This window comes from Vicugna pacos, chromosome 12 (genome assembly GCF_048564905.1).
Source record: "Vicugna pacos chromosome 12, VicPac4, whole genome shotgun sequence".
Classification (NCBI taxonomy): domain Eukaryota; kingdom Metazoa; phylum Chordata; class Mammalia; order Artiodactyla; family Camelidae; genus Vicugna; species Vicugna pacos.
Genome location: NC_132998.1, coordinates 57,480,236 through 57,496,567, shown reverse-complemented (window position 1 = coordinate 57,496,567; position 16,332 = coordinate 57,480,236). Strand labels below are relative to the sequence as shown.

At 54.9% G+C, this 16,332-nt stretch overlaps 2 protein-coding genes across 5 annotated transcripts; both read right to left on the bottom strand.

Annotated features, from left to right (window-relative positions):
- Positions 1-954: 954 nt before the first annotated feature.
- On the bottom strand, positions 955-7,707 carry NOL12 (nucleolar protein 12). 4 transcript variants are annotated; one of them, XM_006207064.4, is made up of 6 exons: positions 7,553-7,707; positions 5,447-5,552; positions 5,115-5,163; positions 4,431-4,573; positions 3,393-3,490; positions 955-2,961 (listed from the first exon to the last, which is right to left on the bottom strand). In XM_006207064.4, the coding sequence occupies exons 1-6, from the start codon at positions 7,633-7,635 to the stop codon at positions 2,796-2,798; spliced, it is 645 nt and encodes a 214-aa protein (XP_006207126.1). In that variant the 5' UTR covers positions 7,636-7,707; the 3' UTR covers positions 955-2,795. The 4 variants fall into 4 exon arrangements, 2 of the variants coding, with proteins under 2 accessions (XP_006207126.1, XP_031527564.1); XM_031671704.2 differs by lacking the exon at positions 7,553-7,707 and adding an exon at positions 7,253-7,491; XR_012078658.1 differs by having other exon boundaries at positions 2,824-2,961; positions 3,306-3,490.
- Positions 7,708-11,694: 3,987 nt separating this feature from the next.
- Positions 11,695-14,949, bottom strand: LGALS1 (galectin 1). The gene is made up of 4 exons (XM_006207063.4): positions 14,799-14,949; positions 13,474-13,553; positions 12,212-12,383; positions 11,695-11,894 (listed from the first exon to the last, which is right to left on the bottom strand). Exons 1-4 carry the CDS (start codon positions 14,805-14,807, stop codon positions 11,748-11,750), a joined length of 408 nt encoding a protein of 135 aa, XP_006207125.1. The 5' UTR covers positions 14,808-14,949; the 3' UTR covers positions 11,695-11,747.
- Positions 14,950-16,332: the final 1,383 nt, after the last annotated feature.

Here is a 16,332-nt window from a genome sequence, read left to right as displayed (position 1 = left end):
GCTAAAACAATGTCCTGGCCAATGGGGCAGCCAGGGTGGGATGGGGGGCCACCTCAATGTGCCGTGGTCTTCATCCCTTCCCTCTTCCAGCAGCTGGGAGGCAGATACGATGGCTGAAGCTCTAGCAGCCATCTTGGACCACAAGGTGGAACCTGTGTTGAAAATGGCACAAAACAAAAACCAAAAAGCCTGCCATCTCAGCTCCTCAGCTTTCCCAGCTCTGGGCTAGCATTTTCTGTTAAACTGAGAACTCTGCTCTTATATAAGCCATATATATATTTTTTATATTATATATATATAATTTTAATTGAAGTATACACAGTTTACCATGTCGTGTTAATTTCTGGTGTACAGCATAGTGATTCAGTTATATATATATATTCCTTTTCATTATAGCTAATACAAGATATTGAATACAAGACTTGTATTATAAACAGTAGGGCCTTGTTCATCTATTTTATATATAGTAGTATCTGCAAATTCCAAATTCCCAATTTATCCCTCCACCCTCCAACCCTAGTTCCCCCTTAGTAACCATAAATTTTGTTTTTTGTCTGTGAGTCTGTTTCTGTTTTTTAAATAAGTTCATTCGTGTCATTTTTTTAGATTCCACATATAAGTGATAGCATATGGTATTTTTCTTACTCTTTCTGGCTTACTTCACTTAGTATGACAATCTCCAGGTCCATCCATGTTGCTGCAAATTAAGCCAGTTATTTTTAAATCTTGTTTTATATGTAGCTAAACCTAATCTTTCCTGATTAAACTCCTAGAGGCCCCAACCCCAAGAGCCTGCAGGATGGGGAGCAACAGAAGAATCCAGGTCAAATATGGAGAGAAAAGACAAGTTCTCCAGAGCGTTCTGAGTCCACTACCCTCGATCCTAGAATTGGCAAAAAATCACCATAATTCAATTTCCTTGGCCTGCTGGAAGACCCGAGGGCACACATGGGAGAGGGCAGATGAGAATTTAATACTAGTAAATATTACAAACGTAGATGTAAATTGTAAAAGATCCCATGTTACTGGGGATGAAGGACAGAGCCAGGTCAGACGTCTCAGTGGTCAGCAGCAGCCGGGCACATGCCGAAGTGCACCCCGGGAATGCCAGGAGCCACAGCTTCATGAACATGGTCTCACTTCGGTCTCAGGGCAGGCCTGAGAGGTAGGTGTCTTATGTCTCCTTACACATGGGGAAACAGCCCCAGTGAGGTCAGCAGTGAGGAGCTCAGAGTGGGCCAGCAGCAGAGCCAGGACTCAAACCCCTGTGCGCGCAGACCCCCCAGGCCCAGCGCTGCTCCTCCTCACAGGGGCCTGTCACGGCTGAGACTCACCGCCCTGGGCTGAGTACCAGCACCACCTGGACAGCCCAGTAACAGGCCCCGCCCTCTACCCTGGATGGAGGCAACCAAGCAGGGCAAAGCACCCCACCCTAAGCACGGAGAGGACAACAGAAAGGCAGCAGGAAGAATAGGTGGAAGGAATGGCGAAGCCAGGTCACAGGGCGTCCCAGCCACAAGCTCTGAGCTTCGTGTTCCCACAGCCAGGTATGGCCCTCAGGCCTGCATCAGCCACCGGACAGCACCAGACAGAGGGTTTTGATGGTGACTGAGGAGAGCGCCTGCCCAGTGTGGGGGCCAGGGCTGCTCCTGGCAGGCCCTCCATGGAGGGGAAGGCCTGCCCTGCAGATCCCAGGTCCCTGCTCCCTCTCCTCCAGGAGCCTCCAACGCCTGAGGGCTAGGCAGAACCGGTACCAGTGTTCCCCTCACACACACTCACTGGTCCGTGAGCTTCACCGGGGCAGAGAGCTCATCCTTCTCCCCTTTGCAGTCCCAGCATCAGGGCCTGACATGGCTCCCCTAACCAGGGCTCAACCCGAAATTCCTGTGCTCTGGCCCAGAATCACAGGAGTCAGTCAGCACAAGCAGGGCCTGACAACCTCCAGAACAGGCGCTCCGGGGGTCCACACTGCCACCACGTCCACCTGTCACAGGTGGGCCTGGAGTCTGCCGATAGCCCTGCTCGGTCAGGAGAACAGCAGGGTGTGGAAGAGGTGAGTCACTCACAAGCTGGACAAAGAAGCAACAAGGCTGGTTTTCAACGGCTCTGAAACCACACCTGAAGGTTCACCTGGGAGAAGTGTGCAGAAGTGGCAGCCCTCATGCCAGCTGGCCTCCTGATGGGCTCTGAAAAAGCCAGACTTGCAGACGAGTCGAGACATATTTCTGAGGAGGCCAATAAAGCCAATGAGAAGGGCCCAGCCCTAAGTCTCAGCTGGTAAAAGGCACAGCCTGGCTCTGCTCACCCACCTGCCCACTTTCCAGAGCAGCAGGTAGACTCTGGATTTTACCAGGGGTGACTCTGGTCTTCCCCCCTGGGTCGGGGGCCCAGACCTAGCACTACCTTCTCGTACCCACAGGGAGAACTGCTGGAGAGTGAGGGTGACCCACGCCCCCGGTAGTTTCCACCCCCCAGAAGCCTGCCCTTGGCACACGGCATCAGGGCCAGGGACAAACCAACCACAAGCGTACTTAGTTTCACAAATCTGACGAAGGTCTGGGGGGTACACATTTGGGAAGATGCCCCAAACTTGGCCCTGGAGGCTCCTCCTGGGGGAGGCCAGCTCTCGGCTGTCTGTGCCTTCTGGAGTCCAAGCCCCAGGCTGGAGAGGTGCTGGCCTCCCAAGCTTGGGCTGTGGCGTCATCACCTGGGTGCAGGCTGGGTGACAGAACAGCCAAGCTGAGACAGGCCTGGCCCTTGCAGCTGAGGCTGGGGCCCGGCCTGGTTCTCGGGGCTCACTCCCCACTGTGCCGGGCTTTGCCTGTCAGCCGGCGGCGCTGAGTCTTGCTGGTACGAGTCGCGCTCGGGGGCTTCTTGGTGGAGTCCTGGGCCAGGCGGGGATGCTTCCTCTTGACCTTTTTGCGACTGTGTGCATGCAGCGAGGCCGTGAGAGAGGAGATCCTGTGAGAGGGTGGAAGGCTGATGAGGCTAGGGCCTCAGTTTACTCTGGGGAACAATGGGTGGAAGGTTGGGTAGTGGGGTGACTGACGGCCCGGCTCACGGAGGGGAAATCAGGACAGGCCCCGAAAGCTGGGAAGACCAAATCCATTCTGAAGGCAGCCTGCTCTCCCCAGAGGGCCTGCCAGCTCTTCAGCTCACAGCAAGAAAGGCCCTTACTCCAGGCACTAAGGCACAGGGTTGGATGTTCTCGGGGAGGAGGTGGGAGGCAGCAAGGGCGCTAAGGACCACTTGACAAACAAAGTAGAGGGCTGCTGAGGGCCCCACTCATGCCCCGTGCCACCCACCATGGGCCAGTGGAAGGGGACTCCGCAGGCTGAGTCACCAACGCCAGCCAGGAGGAGTGGGCTCACGGGGAGGAGGCCAGGGCTCACCGCTGGGACAGCAGGGGGTCTCTGGACTTCCTGGGCAAGGCTCTTGTCGGCTTCTCCAAGGATGATGCCTCCTCCTCGGACCCTCGCCCGGCCCCTTGCTAAAGAAGCACAGGACGAGGACGGTCACAGGGAGCGGTAGACAGAGAGGCCAGGCCTCTGAGCAGTCAGCGCTCTGTCAAGTGGGGCGTGACCTGCCGCCTCCCACACCTGATCGGGGCTCAGAGAAGGCCTGGGCAGAAAGGCCCTCTGTGCCCCGAAGCAGGGATTCCACGGAGAGAGCTGGGGTCCCAAGTCTTCCACCATCGCAACTTACAGCGGACACTCACTCACAAAAAAACTCTAAAATAGGGACGAGGCTTGTCTGCACCAGACCTGACAGAAGAATGAGCACCAAACACAAGGCGAGTGCGAGGTCAGAAAGGATGTGATGAAGCAGCGGCTCTAGGACTTAAGGGCACTGTAACCCATGTGAGGCAATGCGGTTGACCTGATAACTGCACACATAACACACACATAAATTCCTACACGACCCAGACACGAGCTCAACTTCATAAGACAATGCTTACTATGATGCTTCCTGATTTTCAGTGATATTCTGTTCCTTTTTTTTTTTCAAATGCTGGTTGGAACTTGCTAATGACTCACACCCCACAGGTCAGTGCACAGAGACGTGTGATGCAATGGGAACGCTCACAGCAAACTGCTCTCTTGCGTGCTGCTGGTGGACTGACCACTTTTATCCTCGTGGCAATCCCACGAGGCAGTGGCTATCGTCAGTGACCCCCAAGTTATGGGTGAAGGGAAGCAGGCAAGACAGAGAAAACTGTCTATGCTCCCACAGCCGCTCGGCAGTGGAGCTGGCCTCTGAAGCCCCAGGGCTTGGGGCTTTAATCCAGCCCCTGGTGGGGGCCCAGGAAGAAAGAAGCCCTTTGCGCTGCAATCCCCATGACACAGATCAGCACTCAGGGACACTCCCACCTCTAATAAGCCAGGTTGCCCCTGTGCCCATCTTCCCCCCGGGCTGGGAGGGAGACCCACCTCAGGCGGGGGCAGTCCGAGCAGCCGGGCCCCGGAGAGGTCCAGGTTGCTGATGGTGGTCACGGTGACGGTGTGGTTGGGATGGTCATATTGCACTGACTCTGTCTTTGCTGTCACCAGCCGGTCCAGTTCATCTGCCTCCTCTGCGCATGGGGTCACAGAACCAGACCTCAGCCCAGGGCACGAGTCAGCAGGCTCCAGCCAGCCCCTCTACCCCTACGCCCCCTACCCTGGAGTGCAATGGCCCCCTCTACTCTACAGGAGGGTATCCAGGAAGTCACCAGCTCCAGAGCCTGGCCTGCAGACAAATGCTGTAAATGACCCACCTCTGCCCTTCATGCTCCAGGGAGACCTCAGACCACCTGGTTCCCCCCTAGGACAAACCCGGTGTGGCACTCAGAGCTGCTGCCTCTACCTGCCCTCTACCTCTAGTCCCTCCAGGCCTCAGAAACTGGGCTTTCTCCTAAGGATCTGTTTACCAAGAGGTTTGGGTCCACTCCTGGTCTCTGATCTACTGTCATTTAGAGGTATCTAAGGACCACTCCTAGCCCCAAGTCACCACCAAGACCCCTAAAGGTAGAGAGAAGTCTGTGTGGCCCTCACACCCCTCCCCTCCCTGCCTCCAGGGATAAATAAACCCAGACTATTGTTTATTCTCTAGGTCAGACCAAGGATGGGACTCACCCAGAGCCTCCTCTCTCTCGGCCAGCATCTTCAAATATTCCTGGTGGCGCTGAAACCAAAAGGGAAGGGAACACAGTGAGTATGGCCTCCCAGCCCAACCTCAGGCAGAGGCGTTGGTCACATCCAGGATGAGTATGACTAGGGCTTGAAGTGAAAGACCAGGAGGTTCCACCCTAAACCTTCCCCAGACCTGGGCCCTTGATGTCTCTCTCTGTACAAAACTGCTTCCCAGGCCTGCCCACACTCCCTCTCATCCCTCAGTTAAGGCTGTTGAGGTGGCAAGGCCCCCGGGAGTCAGGTCAGAGACACTCTCCCGCCCTCCCCCTCTGCACCTCCTCCCGGAGTTTCTTCTGCTCCTCCTTGAGCCGCTGCTTGATCTCCTCAATGGCTGCCTTCTTCCGCTCCACCTTCCGCTTGTGGAAGCCTGTCAGGTACTCCCTATAGGACAGAGGCAAGAGAGAGAAAGTCAGGAGATACAAGGAAAGAAGGGCTCACTCCAGAAAAGGCAAAAAACGAAAAAAAAAAAAACCCAGCTAATACTGTACTATGTGCCAGGCAGCATTCCAAAACTGTACATGTGTTAACTCATGTAATCCTCACAGCAGCCTGTGCAGTATGTATCACTCCCCATTTTACAGATGAGGAACACTGAGAGGCAAGGTTACCTGTCCAAGGTCACACAGAGTGTAAGGTTAGGGAAAAAGAGGCAGATTCTGCCTCTCTCCACTCATTACTCTCAAGGGCTCAGATGCCAGCAACAGGGCACAGGCTGCCTTGGAATCTAGAACAGGTGAGGGCCCCCTTTGCTGGCAAACTCTATCACTCAGTGAATTAAGCCACTTCCAGTGGGGCTTTCAAAACCACCCTCACTCAGACCTCCACGACTCTCCACTGGACCAACACCCCATTTCCCCGGGACCCTGCCCCCAGACCCATTTGTAGGTCTTGCTGACACCACCCTGAGTTTCCTGATGACACCTCAGTATTTCCCTCCCTCCCCCATCTGATCTCAGCCCCTTCTCATCTCTCTAGCTCTGGCTGCACTATTCCCACCTGTTCCAGGGTCCAATGCTGGCAGTTTCACTGACTCACTACTGTTAGTGGATGGAAGGACCCCTAAATTAGGAGGCCCACAAAACTGTGGTTTCTTGCCGCTGACTGTGAAAGAATTCGAACAGCAGAGGCACAAAGTGAACAGCTGCTTCACTGCTCAGAAGGGGAAAAGGAAGGAAAGTATTCGAGTGAGGAAGAGGTGCTCAAGTGGGGAACTGACAGCCAAGATGGGCAGTAGGGACAGCTCTGGCCTGGGTCAGGCCACGTGGACTTTTACAAGAGGCTTCCACCATCACGTCCTCATTCAGGATGTGATGGAGACAATCAGTCCTTGTCTGAGATTTTCAGTCCTTGTATGGACTTCTCTGGTTGTTGTCAAGGCAACTTTCAACTGTCATAGCGCTGGTGGGTGTGTCACTTAGCATGCTAATACATTACAGTAAGTGTATAATGAGGCTTAAGGTCCACGGAAAGTCAAATCCGCCATCATCTTGGACTGGGTTCTAACCAATTCTTGTTTCTTCTCAGCAGCTGCCTCCTGATACTTAGATAAGAGTAACGAGTTTCTATTTGAGGGAGAGGCAGGGGTATGATCCTAGGAGCAAAAGCCTTGGTAACAAAAAAGAAATTTGCTTTTAACCAGAATGTCTACATTCTGGTTGACTCAGCATCTGCCCCCAAAACCAATTTCCGAAGATTCTGTTCAGCCACCGAAGTTTTAAAGGGAAATGAAGGAATAATCTCAGTTAATCACTGAAATAGGTGGTCAGAATCATTGCCATCTCCCAATGCCTGCAGGCTTATCCTAATCAACTGCTTGAGTCTGCTCTTCTATGACTCAGGGCGGCCTATGAAATTTCAGCTTTTCTATAAACAAGGGGGGGGGGGCACTCAGGGTCCTGTTCTCTTTCACTACCATATGCCCAGATGGCACTCTGAGTTGGGGACATTTGATGGATCAGGTGCTGAAGCTTAGGGGTCCAACTCAGGGGACCAGAGGAGCTTAATAAACGTCTGGCGAGTCAATAAATTTAAGCCACTCATTTCATTCACTCATCATTCATCAAAAACAGCTGAGAGTCTACCGCGTGCAGGGCGGCTGGGCTGAGGAGGTGGAAGCCACAAGTCGGAGACGGGAGATCCCTACTCTCCCACCGTCACAGAGGAGCGCTGGGCGGGCTGCGGATAAGAGAAGCGAGGGCGGGGCCGGCGATTCCATTCCTCAAGGCTGGAGGACCACAGCGGCCGTTTCCTTCCGCGGGGAGCTCCGGGCCACACGGAGAGGGCGGGACCGGAAGGGCTCTCCGCATGAGCGTGTGCCGGCGGACCTGGCCTTGTTCTTGCCCGTTTGTCCGAAGGGGATCCGCTCTAGCCTTGGCACTTACCGCCGCTTTTCCTCGTCGAAGCTGAGAACAAGCCGCGGCCGCCGGTTATCGCCATCTCGCTTTTTCTTCTTGTTGCGGCCCATAGCGCTGAGGCCTCAGCGGCGCGGCTCCCGCTCGTCCAAGACACTTCCGGGTGTAGCGCTTTCGGTCTTCCGGACGTGCCCCTCAGCGATGCTCCGTAGTTCCGCTCGTCAGGACCCGCCTTTGAAAGGGGCCGCCCAGCTTGTCTCCCCGACTTCTCCCTTCTGTGCGTAACTGATAAGATCCTTGCCCCTTCGGCGACTACCCAGCCCCACTCCCTCTCTTAGACTATCAACGAAGAGAACGAGGCCCCGAGGTCCTAGCGCCTAGCACAGTTCCTTGCACACAGTAGGCGCTCAATACAGAGTTATTAATGAATGGCTAAAGACTGCTGATCCTACTTTTGATTCGGATGTCACCTAGGAAGTGATCTCCAAGAGGACGTTTCTGGAACCAAACTACCTAGATTGGAATCCTGGTACCCCAGTTACAACTGTGAAGTCCTGGACCAATTGCCTTCGCTGTGCCTCAATCACTCTATTTGTAAAATAGGGATAATCATAGTGACTTTGTAGGGCATTTGTAAGACGATGGTTTTCCAACTTTGGTTTGCATCTAAATTCCCTGGAGGGTTTGCTGAAACCCAGATCGCTTGGCTCCAACCCTAGAGTTTCTGATTCAGGAGGTCTAGAGTGAGCCCCAGAATTTGCATTTCTAATAAGTTCTCAGGTGATGCTAATATTGCTGGTCCACGGATCAAGCTTTGAGAACCCTGTGAGGAATAAGTGATTTATGTAGTGTGTGTTTAACATGATACATGCCACACATGTTTGCTACACAAGGCTCCTCCCTTCTCTGTGCCTTAGTTTCCCCAAGTATGGATTTGGGATGTAGTAACACACTCTTCTACCGAAAATGAGGGCATGAATGTGAAGGCAGGAAGTAAAACACCTGAAGGGGAATCTTAGTAGCTGGGATTGTATGCCTGAATCCCTCATTCTCTATTTATGCTGCAGTCAAGTAGCTAGCACACTCCCTCTGGACGGTAAGATGCAGACTTTTGACCATGAATTTTGAAAGGAGCCAGGCATACAGTAGGTGCATCTCTCCATGAGTGTTGAACCCATTCCATACAGGTCCTCTGCTTGGGAGATTCCCTTTTGGGCATTGAAAGGCAGTTATCCTCATATCCAGGGCACAGCAGGAGACTACTTTAATGGTGGGGCTTCAGGGTGATGAACAACCACTCTTCTGACCCTCCACCCCCCCCCAGTGGCTATGCCCAATGCCACCCTTGGCACCCTTCCTCTGGGTAGAAGCATTGCCCTCGCTGCAGTTATGCTCCCCCCACCCCGCCGAAGATGCCCAGCAAGCCACCTTCGGTGGAGGCTCAGAGAGAGGAAATGACTTAAGCAAAGTCACCCCATTTTTAAGTCGCTTGCAGCATCATCCGCAACTGCCCTCCTGTGTGAGCCCTTGCAGCCCACCCAGCCCTAGCTGCCAGCCCACGTGGGGTTTCAGGGAGGGCACATCTGCATAAGCTCCCAGGGCAGAGTGAAGTCTGCCACCCCAGGCAGGGGACAGACACTGTTGCTCCAAACTCTCCTGTGGATGTTCCAGGTCCCCTGACCCCAGGAAAGGAGATGAGGGACTGGCATCCCACCCAGATTCTAAATGCTCGAGAGCCCTTTACTGCATCTCACAGTCTAAAACACCCACCTCCCTTTTTGGGTCGGTTTCTTCTTGACATTTTTACATTGATTGAGCACCACCTGTGTGCCAGGCACAGCAAGAGATGGCACATTCTCTTACTAGAAGTGAGGATGAAGATGATGAGCCAGAAGAATAATAGCAGCTGCCATTTACATAACTTCTTCACGTAATTATTTCTTTCGAGGTTAGGTGTAAGGCTCAGAGAGGTGTGGTCACTTCCCCGAGGTCACACAGACAAGAAGAGCAAGTGCTGAGGATGAAGCCCAGGTATTCTAAGGACAGAGCTCTACTTAGTTTCTCTGGACACAGTTTCATAGGCTCTTGGGACACACTGAGTCTTAAAAGAGGCAATGGGAACCAGCATTTATGGAGCCCCTACTATGTGCCAGGCACCATGCAGTTCTCCACATATCTCAGCTAATCCTTGCAACAACCCCACAGGGTGGATACTAGTATCAATGCAATTTGATAGATGAGGAGACAGGTTCAGAGAGGTTGAGTAACCGGTCCTAGGGCACACAGTGATGGAGCTGAGGTTTGAACACAGGTCTGACTCCATGCCTAATTTTTTTCCTCCACAGCCATTAATCTCTCTCCTTATATTCCCCAGGGCTTTACTCTGCCTGGAGGTAGTCCCAGTCCTGGTGTATCATAAGTGTTCAGCCAGTGTAGGGAGAATAGGTTGGGTGTACCACGAGGACCAGAGAAAAGCAGTCAGGGGGACTTTTTCTCCAATGCCCAGCAGAGGGCGCCCCACCACAGTCAGACTTTCAGAGCTGTTTCTCTTTGGGTGGCCACTTGGGTGTCCCAGGAGAGTCTGGAGATTGGGTGTGGCTCACGGCAGCTCTCAGCATGTGTGTTCCATCCTCCTTGGCCCTCTTATAAGGATCCCACCCCCCACCCGCCCCAGCAGACCCACCGAGATGGGACTCAGCAACCCAAGAGGGCCCAGGTGAAAATATGATCCCCATTTTATAGATTAGGAAACTAAGGGTGGAAGAGACCTACCCAGGTTTCCACAGCTGGTGCAGGCTGTCCTGGAGAGTGAGATTTACCAAGCTCCCACTCCACACAGACCTCAGGAGACAGTGCCCCGGGGGTTGGGGGGCACCCACTGACTTTCTGATTCTGAGCCTTCTTGGGACATTGGCTCAGTTCCCAGGGGCTATTTCCCAGGGAGGTAGGGACCCTACAGCAGGGAGCTGGAAGGAAACGGTGCAGGGGAATAGTGGGTATGTGGGGTTTGCCCAGCCCCCAGCTCAGGTCCCATCATGTAAGTGAGTGATGGGGCTGGTTAAGCATTGTCCTCCAAGGTAACAGAGCCTGGCTGGTCTTGGAAAACGTGTCCTCTGGAAGCCAGGAGAGGAGAGGCTCCTGGAAGCCTCATCTCAGGCTGAGTGAGTCTCCCACACTCCTCTGCTCTGTAGGGAAGAGGCAGTATGCAGTGTGGAGCCTCTGGGAGCCTGCAGGCGGGGCTTCAAGTCAGCCCACCTGCCTCTACTTCTAGGTTCTCTGCTTCTAGGGAGCCGGTGTATCCTCCCACATCCCAATGCCTCCTTTACAGAAACAGGCCTGCAGATGGTGCCACGGGCATCTTCCAAGCCCATCTTCCCAGTGTTGGGTTGAAGGTCACAGAACCAGCACTCTGGCTGCCCTTACACCCCAGCAGTGAGGTATGTGGCCTGGGGCCACAAAGCTAGGATGCGTGAGGAGCCCTACATGACTCAGCTCGGGGCCTGGTAGAGATTAGGGAGTCAAGTCATCACTCAGAGCCTGCTTCCTCCCCTTCACAATCAGGTAATAACATCTCAAGAGGTGGTGCAGCAGGGACAGGAAACCACTATCACAGAGTTTACTGTGTGCCAGGCACTACCCTGTTCCTCCTTCACATACCTCATTTCATCCTTGCAACACCCCCATGATAGGCTGCCTGCTATCATCCCCCTCATATAAATGAATAAACTGAGGCTCAGAGAGGTCAATTAAGGCAAACAAGGACACACAGCTGATAGCCCCACAAGGAAGCAGATCTCCTTCTAGTTCATGAATACAAATGAGAGGAGCCCCAGGCAGTCTTCCCTCCACCTCCCTCTGTGCTGCCCCGATATCAGGGCATGAATCAGTCTGTTCTTGCCTCTTTCCCCCGGTTTCACTTATTCAACATCTTTTGAACACCTACTGGGTGCTGGGTCCCACTGAGCTGGGAGCTGTTGGAGGGCAGTGACTGGGCCTTAGTAGTCACTGAGCTCCCTGCTGTGTACTGAGCTCTCTGTTCGGGGGCTCAGGGGGAGATGTCACTGGTACTTAAGAGACATGCATGGAGAAAGTGAATGGAAGTGAAGAAAGGGGCAGAGCCTGGGGGAGTGGGCAGAACCTCCCCTTCCACACCCACACACACAGTAGGCTGGTTCAGTGGGAGCAGAGGCAGCTGCCTTTATTGGGGGCCATGGGCCAGTTGGCTTCACTCAAAGGCCAAGCATTTGATCTTGAAGTCGCCGTCGGCCGCCAGGTAGGTGATGGCCTCCAGGTTAAGGCGGTTGGGGAACTTGAATTCGTATCCATCTGGCAGCTTGATGGTTAGATCTGCCTGGTCAAAGGAGATGCACACCTGGGGGTGGAGAAGGTCAGTGAGCGAGTGGACCCTACAGCGGGAGCCTTGGCTCTGTAGCCATGGCCATGGCCTGCAGGTCCCGGGCCCTCCCAGAGCCCTTTACTCATGTAACCCTGACAACAGCTCCACCTTGTGGGTGAGGCCCTGGGGTTGGGAGAGGGGAGGATGCTCACTAATGCTCATCCAGCAGGTGAGGGGAGGGAGAAGGGGGAGGGGAAAGGAGAGGGGCAGGGCGGGACCTAGGTCTCTAGCTATAAACCCAGCTCTGCCTCAGCCCACCCAGCGCCTGCCCCAGCCCCCAGGCCCCAGCCCACCTCCACAACACTTCCAGGCTGGAAGGGGAAAGCAGACTCCCGCTGCTCAGCCCCCCAGGCCCCGCCGTCCTTGCTGTTACACACGATGGTGTTGGTGTCCCCGTGCGCGTCGAAGCGAGGGTTGAAGTGCAGGCACAGGGTGTTGCTGTCTTTGCCCAGGTTCAGCACGAAGCTGGGGGTAACAGGTGAGCTTCCTCAGTCTGTGCCACTCAGTCCACGATTAATACACCTAGCTGGGCGAACTTATTGAGCCAAGAGGCAGGAAACCTGGAGTCTAGTTGTTGCCCTGCCACCTCCTTGCTGGGTGACCTTGAGCTAGCTCCTGCCCCACTCTGGGTCTGTTTCCTCATCTTCACAGTGGGGGCTGCACAGGAAGGACCTCTAAGGGTCTCACTGTGCTGACAGCCAGGACTTTTGTAGACATGAATTTGTGTCCCAACCCCTTTGGTCAAGATTGGAGACTCCCTCCAGATGGTGACCTCTGGGAAGGCAAGTGTCCCGTCTGTCTTGTCTATCTCTCTATCCCTGGTGCCCAGCATGATGGGTCACACACATTAGCGCTCAAGAACTGTGGGGCGGATAATAATAATACATTTTCTGAGTGGAGGTGACAGCAACGCCTACCTCTGAGGTTTGGTGAAGAAAGAAATGAGCGGTACACATGAAGTGTGCAGCTCCTTATAATGTCAGCTGGTCACCACCAGCGTCACTGAGAGATCCAGCATCTCACTTACACAGAACCTCCCCTCCATTAACTGATTAACAAACTAGGCTCAAGGCCGTTGGTTGACTGGTCCAAGGTCACAAGGCTGCGGAAAACCTAGGCCAGCCGGCCGAATGAATGATGAGTTAAGGAAGGATCGAAGGAGAGAAAGGTCTAGAGAGTGAAGCACGCAGGAAAGAGGGACCTCGGATGGCCGCAGGGATGACACTTTTTCGTTCCCTCTCCCCGCCCTGCTCAGGCTCAGGTCCCGCCCACAAAAGGGGGGGAGGGGGGAAGTCAGCCGACGTAGATGACGAGGCTGCAGCTGGTTTAGTTTAAGAGGGGCAACAATCAATGGTGGGGGCGTCCAGACCCCGCGGAGGAAGTGACTCACGCTAAGACGCAGCCTCAGCGGCTGCAGACAGTAACCCTGCCCCGCCCGAGGGAGGAGCCGGGCCTGGCCGGCCACGCCCCTGCCAGGCGCGGGGCGGGACCCTCGAGCTGGAGCGCCCGCCCCTGCCGCGCCCGCCCCTGCTGCCCACCGCTGTCGCCCCCTCACCTCTTGGCGTCCGGGGCCACCTCGCCCCGCACTCTGAGGCACTCCCCAGGTTTGAGATTCAGGTTGCTGGCGACCAGACCCTGCGCAAACAAGACCCCGCCCAGCCAGGTTAGAGGACGCAGTGTCCGGGGGGCATGGGGTGGGGTCCCCACCCTGGATGGTCAGACCCGGCCGACCTGAAGCTTGAGGAACCCGGCTGCAGGTTCTAGACTCTCCTTCTCTGTGTGGTCCTGGACAAGTCCCTACCCCCAGCCGGGTCAGTTTCTTGTCTGTAACCTGACTGAGATTCTAGAAGATAGGATCTAGAAGTTTTTGCGGTTCAGCCAGGGGATTTTAGATGCAGATTGGCCTGGGAGGTGGGGTGCCATCGCCTCATTGAATAGATAGAACCAGGCTCTGAAAGGGTCATACTGCGAGTTGCTGGCAAAGGAAGGTGAGTAAGTCATCTGCCCCTCTGCTGGAGAGAAAGCAGCCTGGGGCTAGGCCATCCGCCTCCAACCCCTTCAAGCTCCTCTGTGCAGAGAGGCGCAGGGACTGGAGAGGAGACCCCTAAGGAACAGTCAGGCCCGTTTAAGAAGGGAGAGCAATCTAGGGCCGGAGAGCAGCCTGGCTGACTCAGGGTTAACAAGATCGAGCACACAGCTTAACTGGTGTGAGTGGTTCCTTCTGCCAGAAGCTTGAACCTCTTTCCTCGGGCCTGCAGAAGATTCTGGCTTCCTCTGGATCACTTATCATACACACCCACTCTCAGCCTGGAGGAATAGTTGGTGGGAAATTCCTCCAGCCTCCACCTGACCAGCCTGTTCAGAACCACCCCTCCACCGGCTAACCCAGGGAGGCCCCCTCCCGGCAGCCTGTCTCGGATCCTGGCGACTTTTCAGAGCTCTCTGGAGCAGAGGGTGACTCTGCCCTGGCCCAGTGACTGCAGACAGCTGCAGGGGGGAGGGGACTGGAGGTTCCTTGGGGTGGAAGAGGGGGAAGGGACAGTGGCCTGGGCACCAACGAAATGCTACCCCCCACCCCGTCAGCCACACCCTTCCCACTCCCACTTCTCAAAGAGCTGCAGAATGTCAGCCTTGGCAGAAATAACTGTGTTGTCAGACCCTGGAGGAATCCAGAAAATTTTCAAGCCAGAGGAGCCCTTGGGGGACCATGGCGCCCACCCCCATTTTACAGATATGGCCACTGAGGCCCAGAAAAGAAAAGACATTTGTTCAAGGCCATACTGCGGGAGCTAGAACCCAGATCCTGATCTGCCCTCACTCTCCCCTAGCTGTCTGCCCCCACGCCATCCCTGGGCCTTGGGGTGGTGCCCCCATACTCACACAAGCCATGACTGAAGAGAGAAGGATGTTCCTGGGACTGCGGCACCAGCTGTCTGAAGACTACCGGAGAGATGTGCCCCGGCCTGCTCCCACCCTTTTAACTAGACCAGACCCTGGGGAGTCCCGCCCACTGGGTGCTCAGCCAATTGTAAGTCAGGACGGATGGGGGCCACGGGAGGCGGGGTCAATAGAATTTTGAAGCCACTTCTGGAGCAGAGATGACCAATCAGAGCGGAGACCCCCTCCATTCCTTCTTAAGCACTCCCCCAGGGTCCAGGCTCCACCTTCCATTCTCCTTCACCCCTCCCTACCCCCCAAAAGAATTATGCTGTGGCAAGGATTGGGGGAAGCCAGTGGAAAATAGTTTGAGGATGAGCTAGGCCCAAGAGTTGGCGGGAGTAGGGCCAGGGCCAGCTGGCTGAGCTCAGGGGGTACCCAGAGAAGACAGCTGAGAGGGTGCAGGGTCCTTCGAAGAATTAGATCTTGGGTTCACAAGGCTGCTCCCTGGCAGAGACCAGGGCGTGGCCCGCTCTGGGTGCCTCTGCAGAAGGCCCAGGATCCGTTAACCACAAGGCTCTGGCCACGCCTTGGCCTCCCCCTCCCCCTAAGCAGGGATTGCAGCTGCTTCTCGTGCTCCTCACAAGCGCTAAAGAAAGGTTGGGCCGGTGCCAGGCCTGAGGCTGCCGCCCAGGCTCAGGGCTCAGGCCTCGGGCTTTGGCTCTCCTGAGGGGCCTGCCAGGGATCGTCCAGGAGCCCCTACCTGACAGCCTCTGGCCTGAGAGGATCTGGGAGGGATCCCAGGGTGAGGCAGGCCACGAGGGGTTGGGGTCCCCTCTCTACTCTCCTCACATTGCTCCCTCTGATGCCTGGCACAGACTTTCCTTTCCCCGTCCCTTTAGCAGATGTTATACTGAGCACCTACTATGTGCCTGGCCCTGAGCTGGCCTCAGAGGATTTGAAGATGAACCCCTCTCAGTCCCTGCTCTCAAGTAGTCCATTGTTGGGGCAGAATCTGGCCATGAACCTAATTAAGAAGTTGTGTGATGCTGGCTCTGAGGGAAGTCCATGAGCAAGCCCCGAAGTGGGATGGTCCAGAATGGAAAGAAGGTGGGTCTTGAAGGATGGGTGAAGAAGCAGGGATTGGCATTCCAGCATGGATCAAAGCTCAGAAATGAGAAAGCACAGGTTTGGGGACACTGAGCATCTGGGCATGGCTGGAGTTTAGGGTGTGCTGGGGAAAGATGGGTCATGAGGCTAGGAGGCCAATGGTACCTGGATTATCAAGGGCCTCACTGAGGAGCTTGGGCATTGTTTTATCTGAGGGTGCTAGGGAGCCACAGAAGGTTATAAGAAGGGTGAGTATTGAGTCCAAATTTAGGCTGCAGGGAAAATCACTGTAGCAATAGAGTCGAGGGTGGGTTGGAGGTGTCTCACCTCACACTTCAGCACCAGGTAGAGAAAGGGGCATGAGGAGCACTGGGCGAGGTGAGGGGCTTGCTAAAGGAGTAATCAATGGGACCTCCTTCTCCATATC

What these genes read in the sequence shown, in the direction of transcription:
- NOL12 (XM_031671704.2), bottom strand. Translation starts at nt 7,386, where the DNA reads ATGGAATCGCCGGCCCCGCCCTCGCTTCTCTTATCCGCAGCCCGCCCA. An exon ending in CGAGAGAGAGGAGGCTCTGG is followed by an intron (nt 4,574 to 5,114) that starts GTGAGTCCCATC and finishes CCCCATGCGCAG; the next exon opens with AGGAGGCAGATGAACTGGAC. An exon ending in TCGGACTGCCCCCGCCTGAG is followed by an intron (nt 3,491 to 4,430) that starts GTGGGTCTCCCT and finishes GTGCTTCTTTAG; the next exon opens with CAAGGGGCCGGGCGAGGGTC.
- LGALS1 (XM_006207063.4), bottom strand. An exon ending in GTGGCCCCGGACGCCAAGAG is followed by an intron (nt 12,384 to 13,473) that starts GTGAGGGGGCGA and finishes TGTTACCCCCAG; the next exon opens with CTTCGTGCTGAACCTGGGCA. An exon ending in AGCCTGGAAGTGTTGTGGAG is followed by an intron (nt 11,895 to 12,211) that starts GTGGGCTGGGGC and finishes CTCCACCCCCAG; the next exon opens with GTGTGCATCTCCTTTGACCA.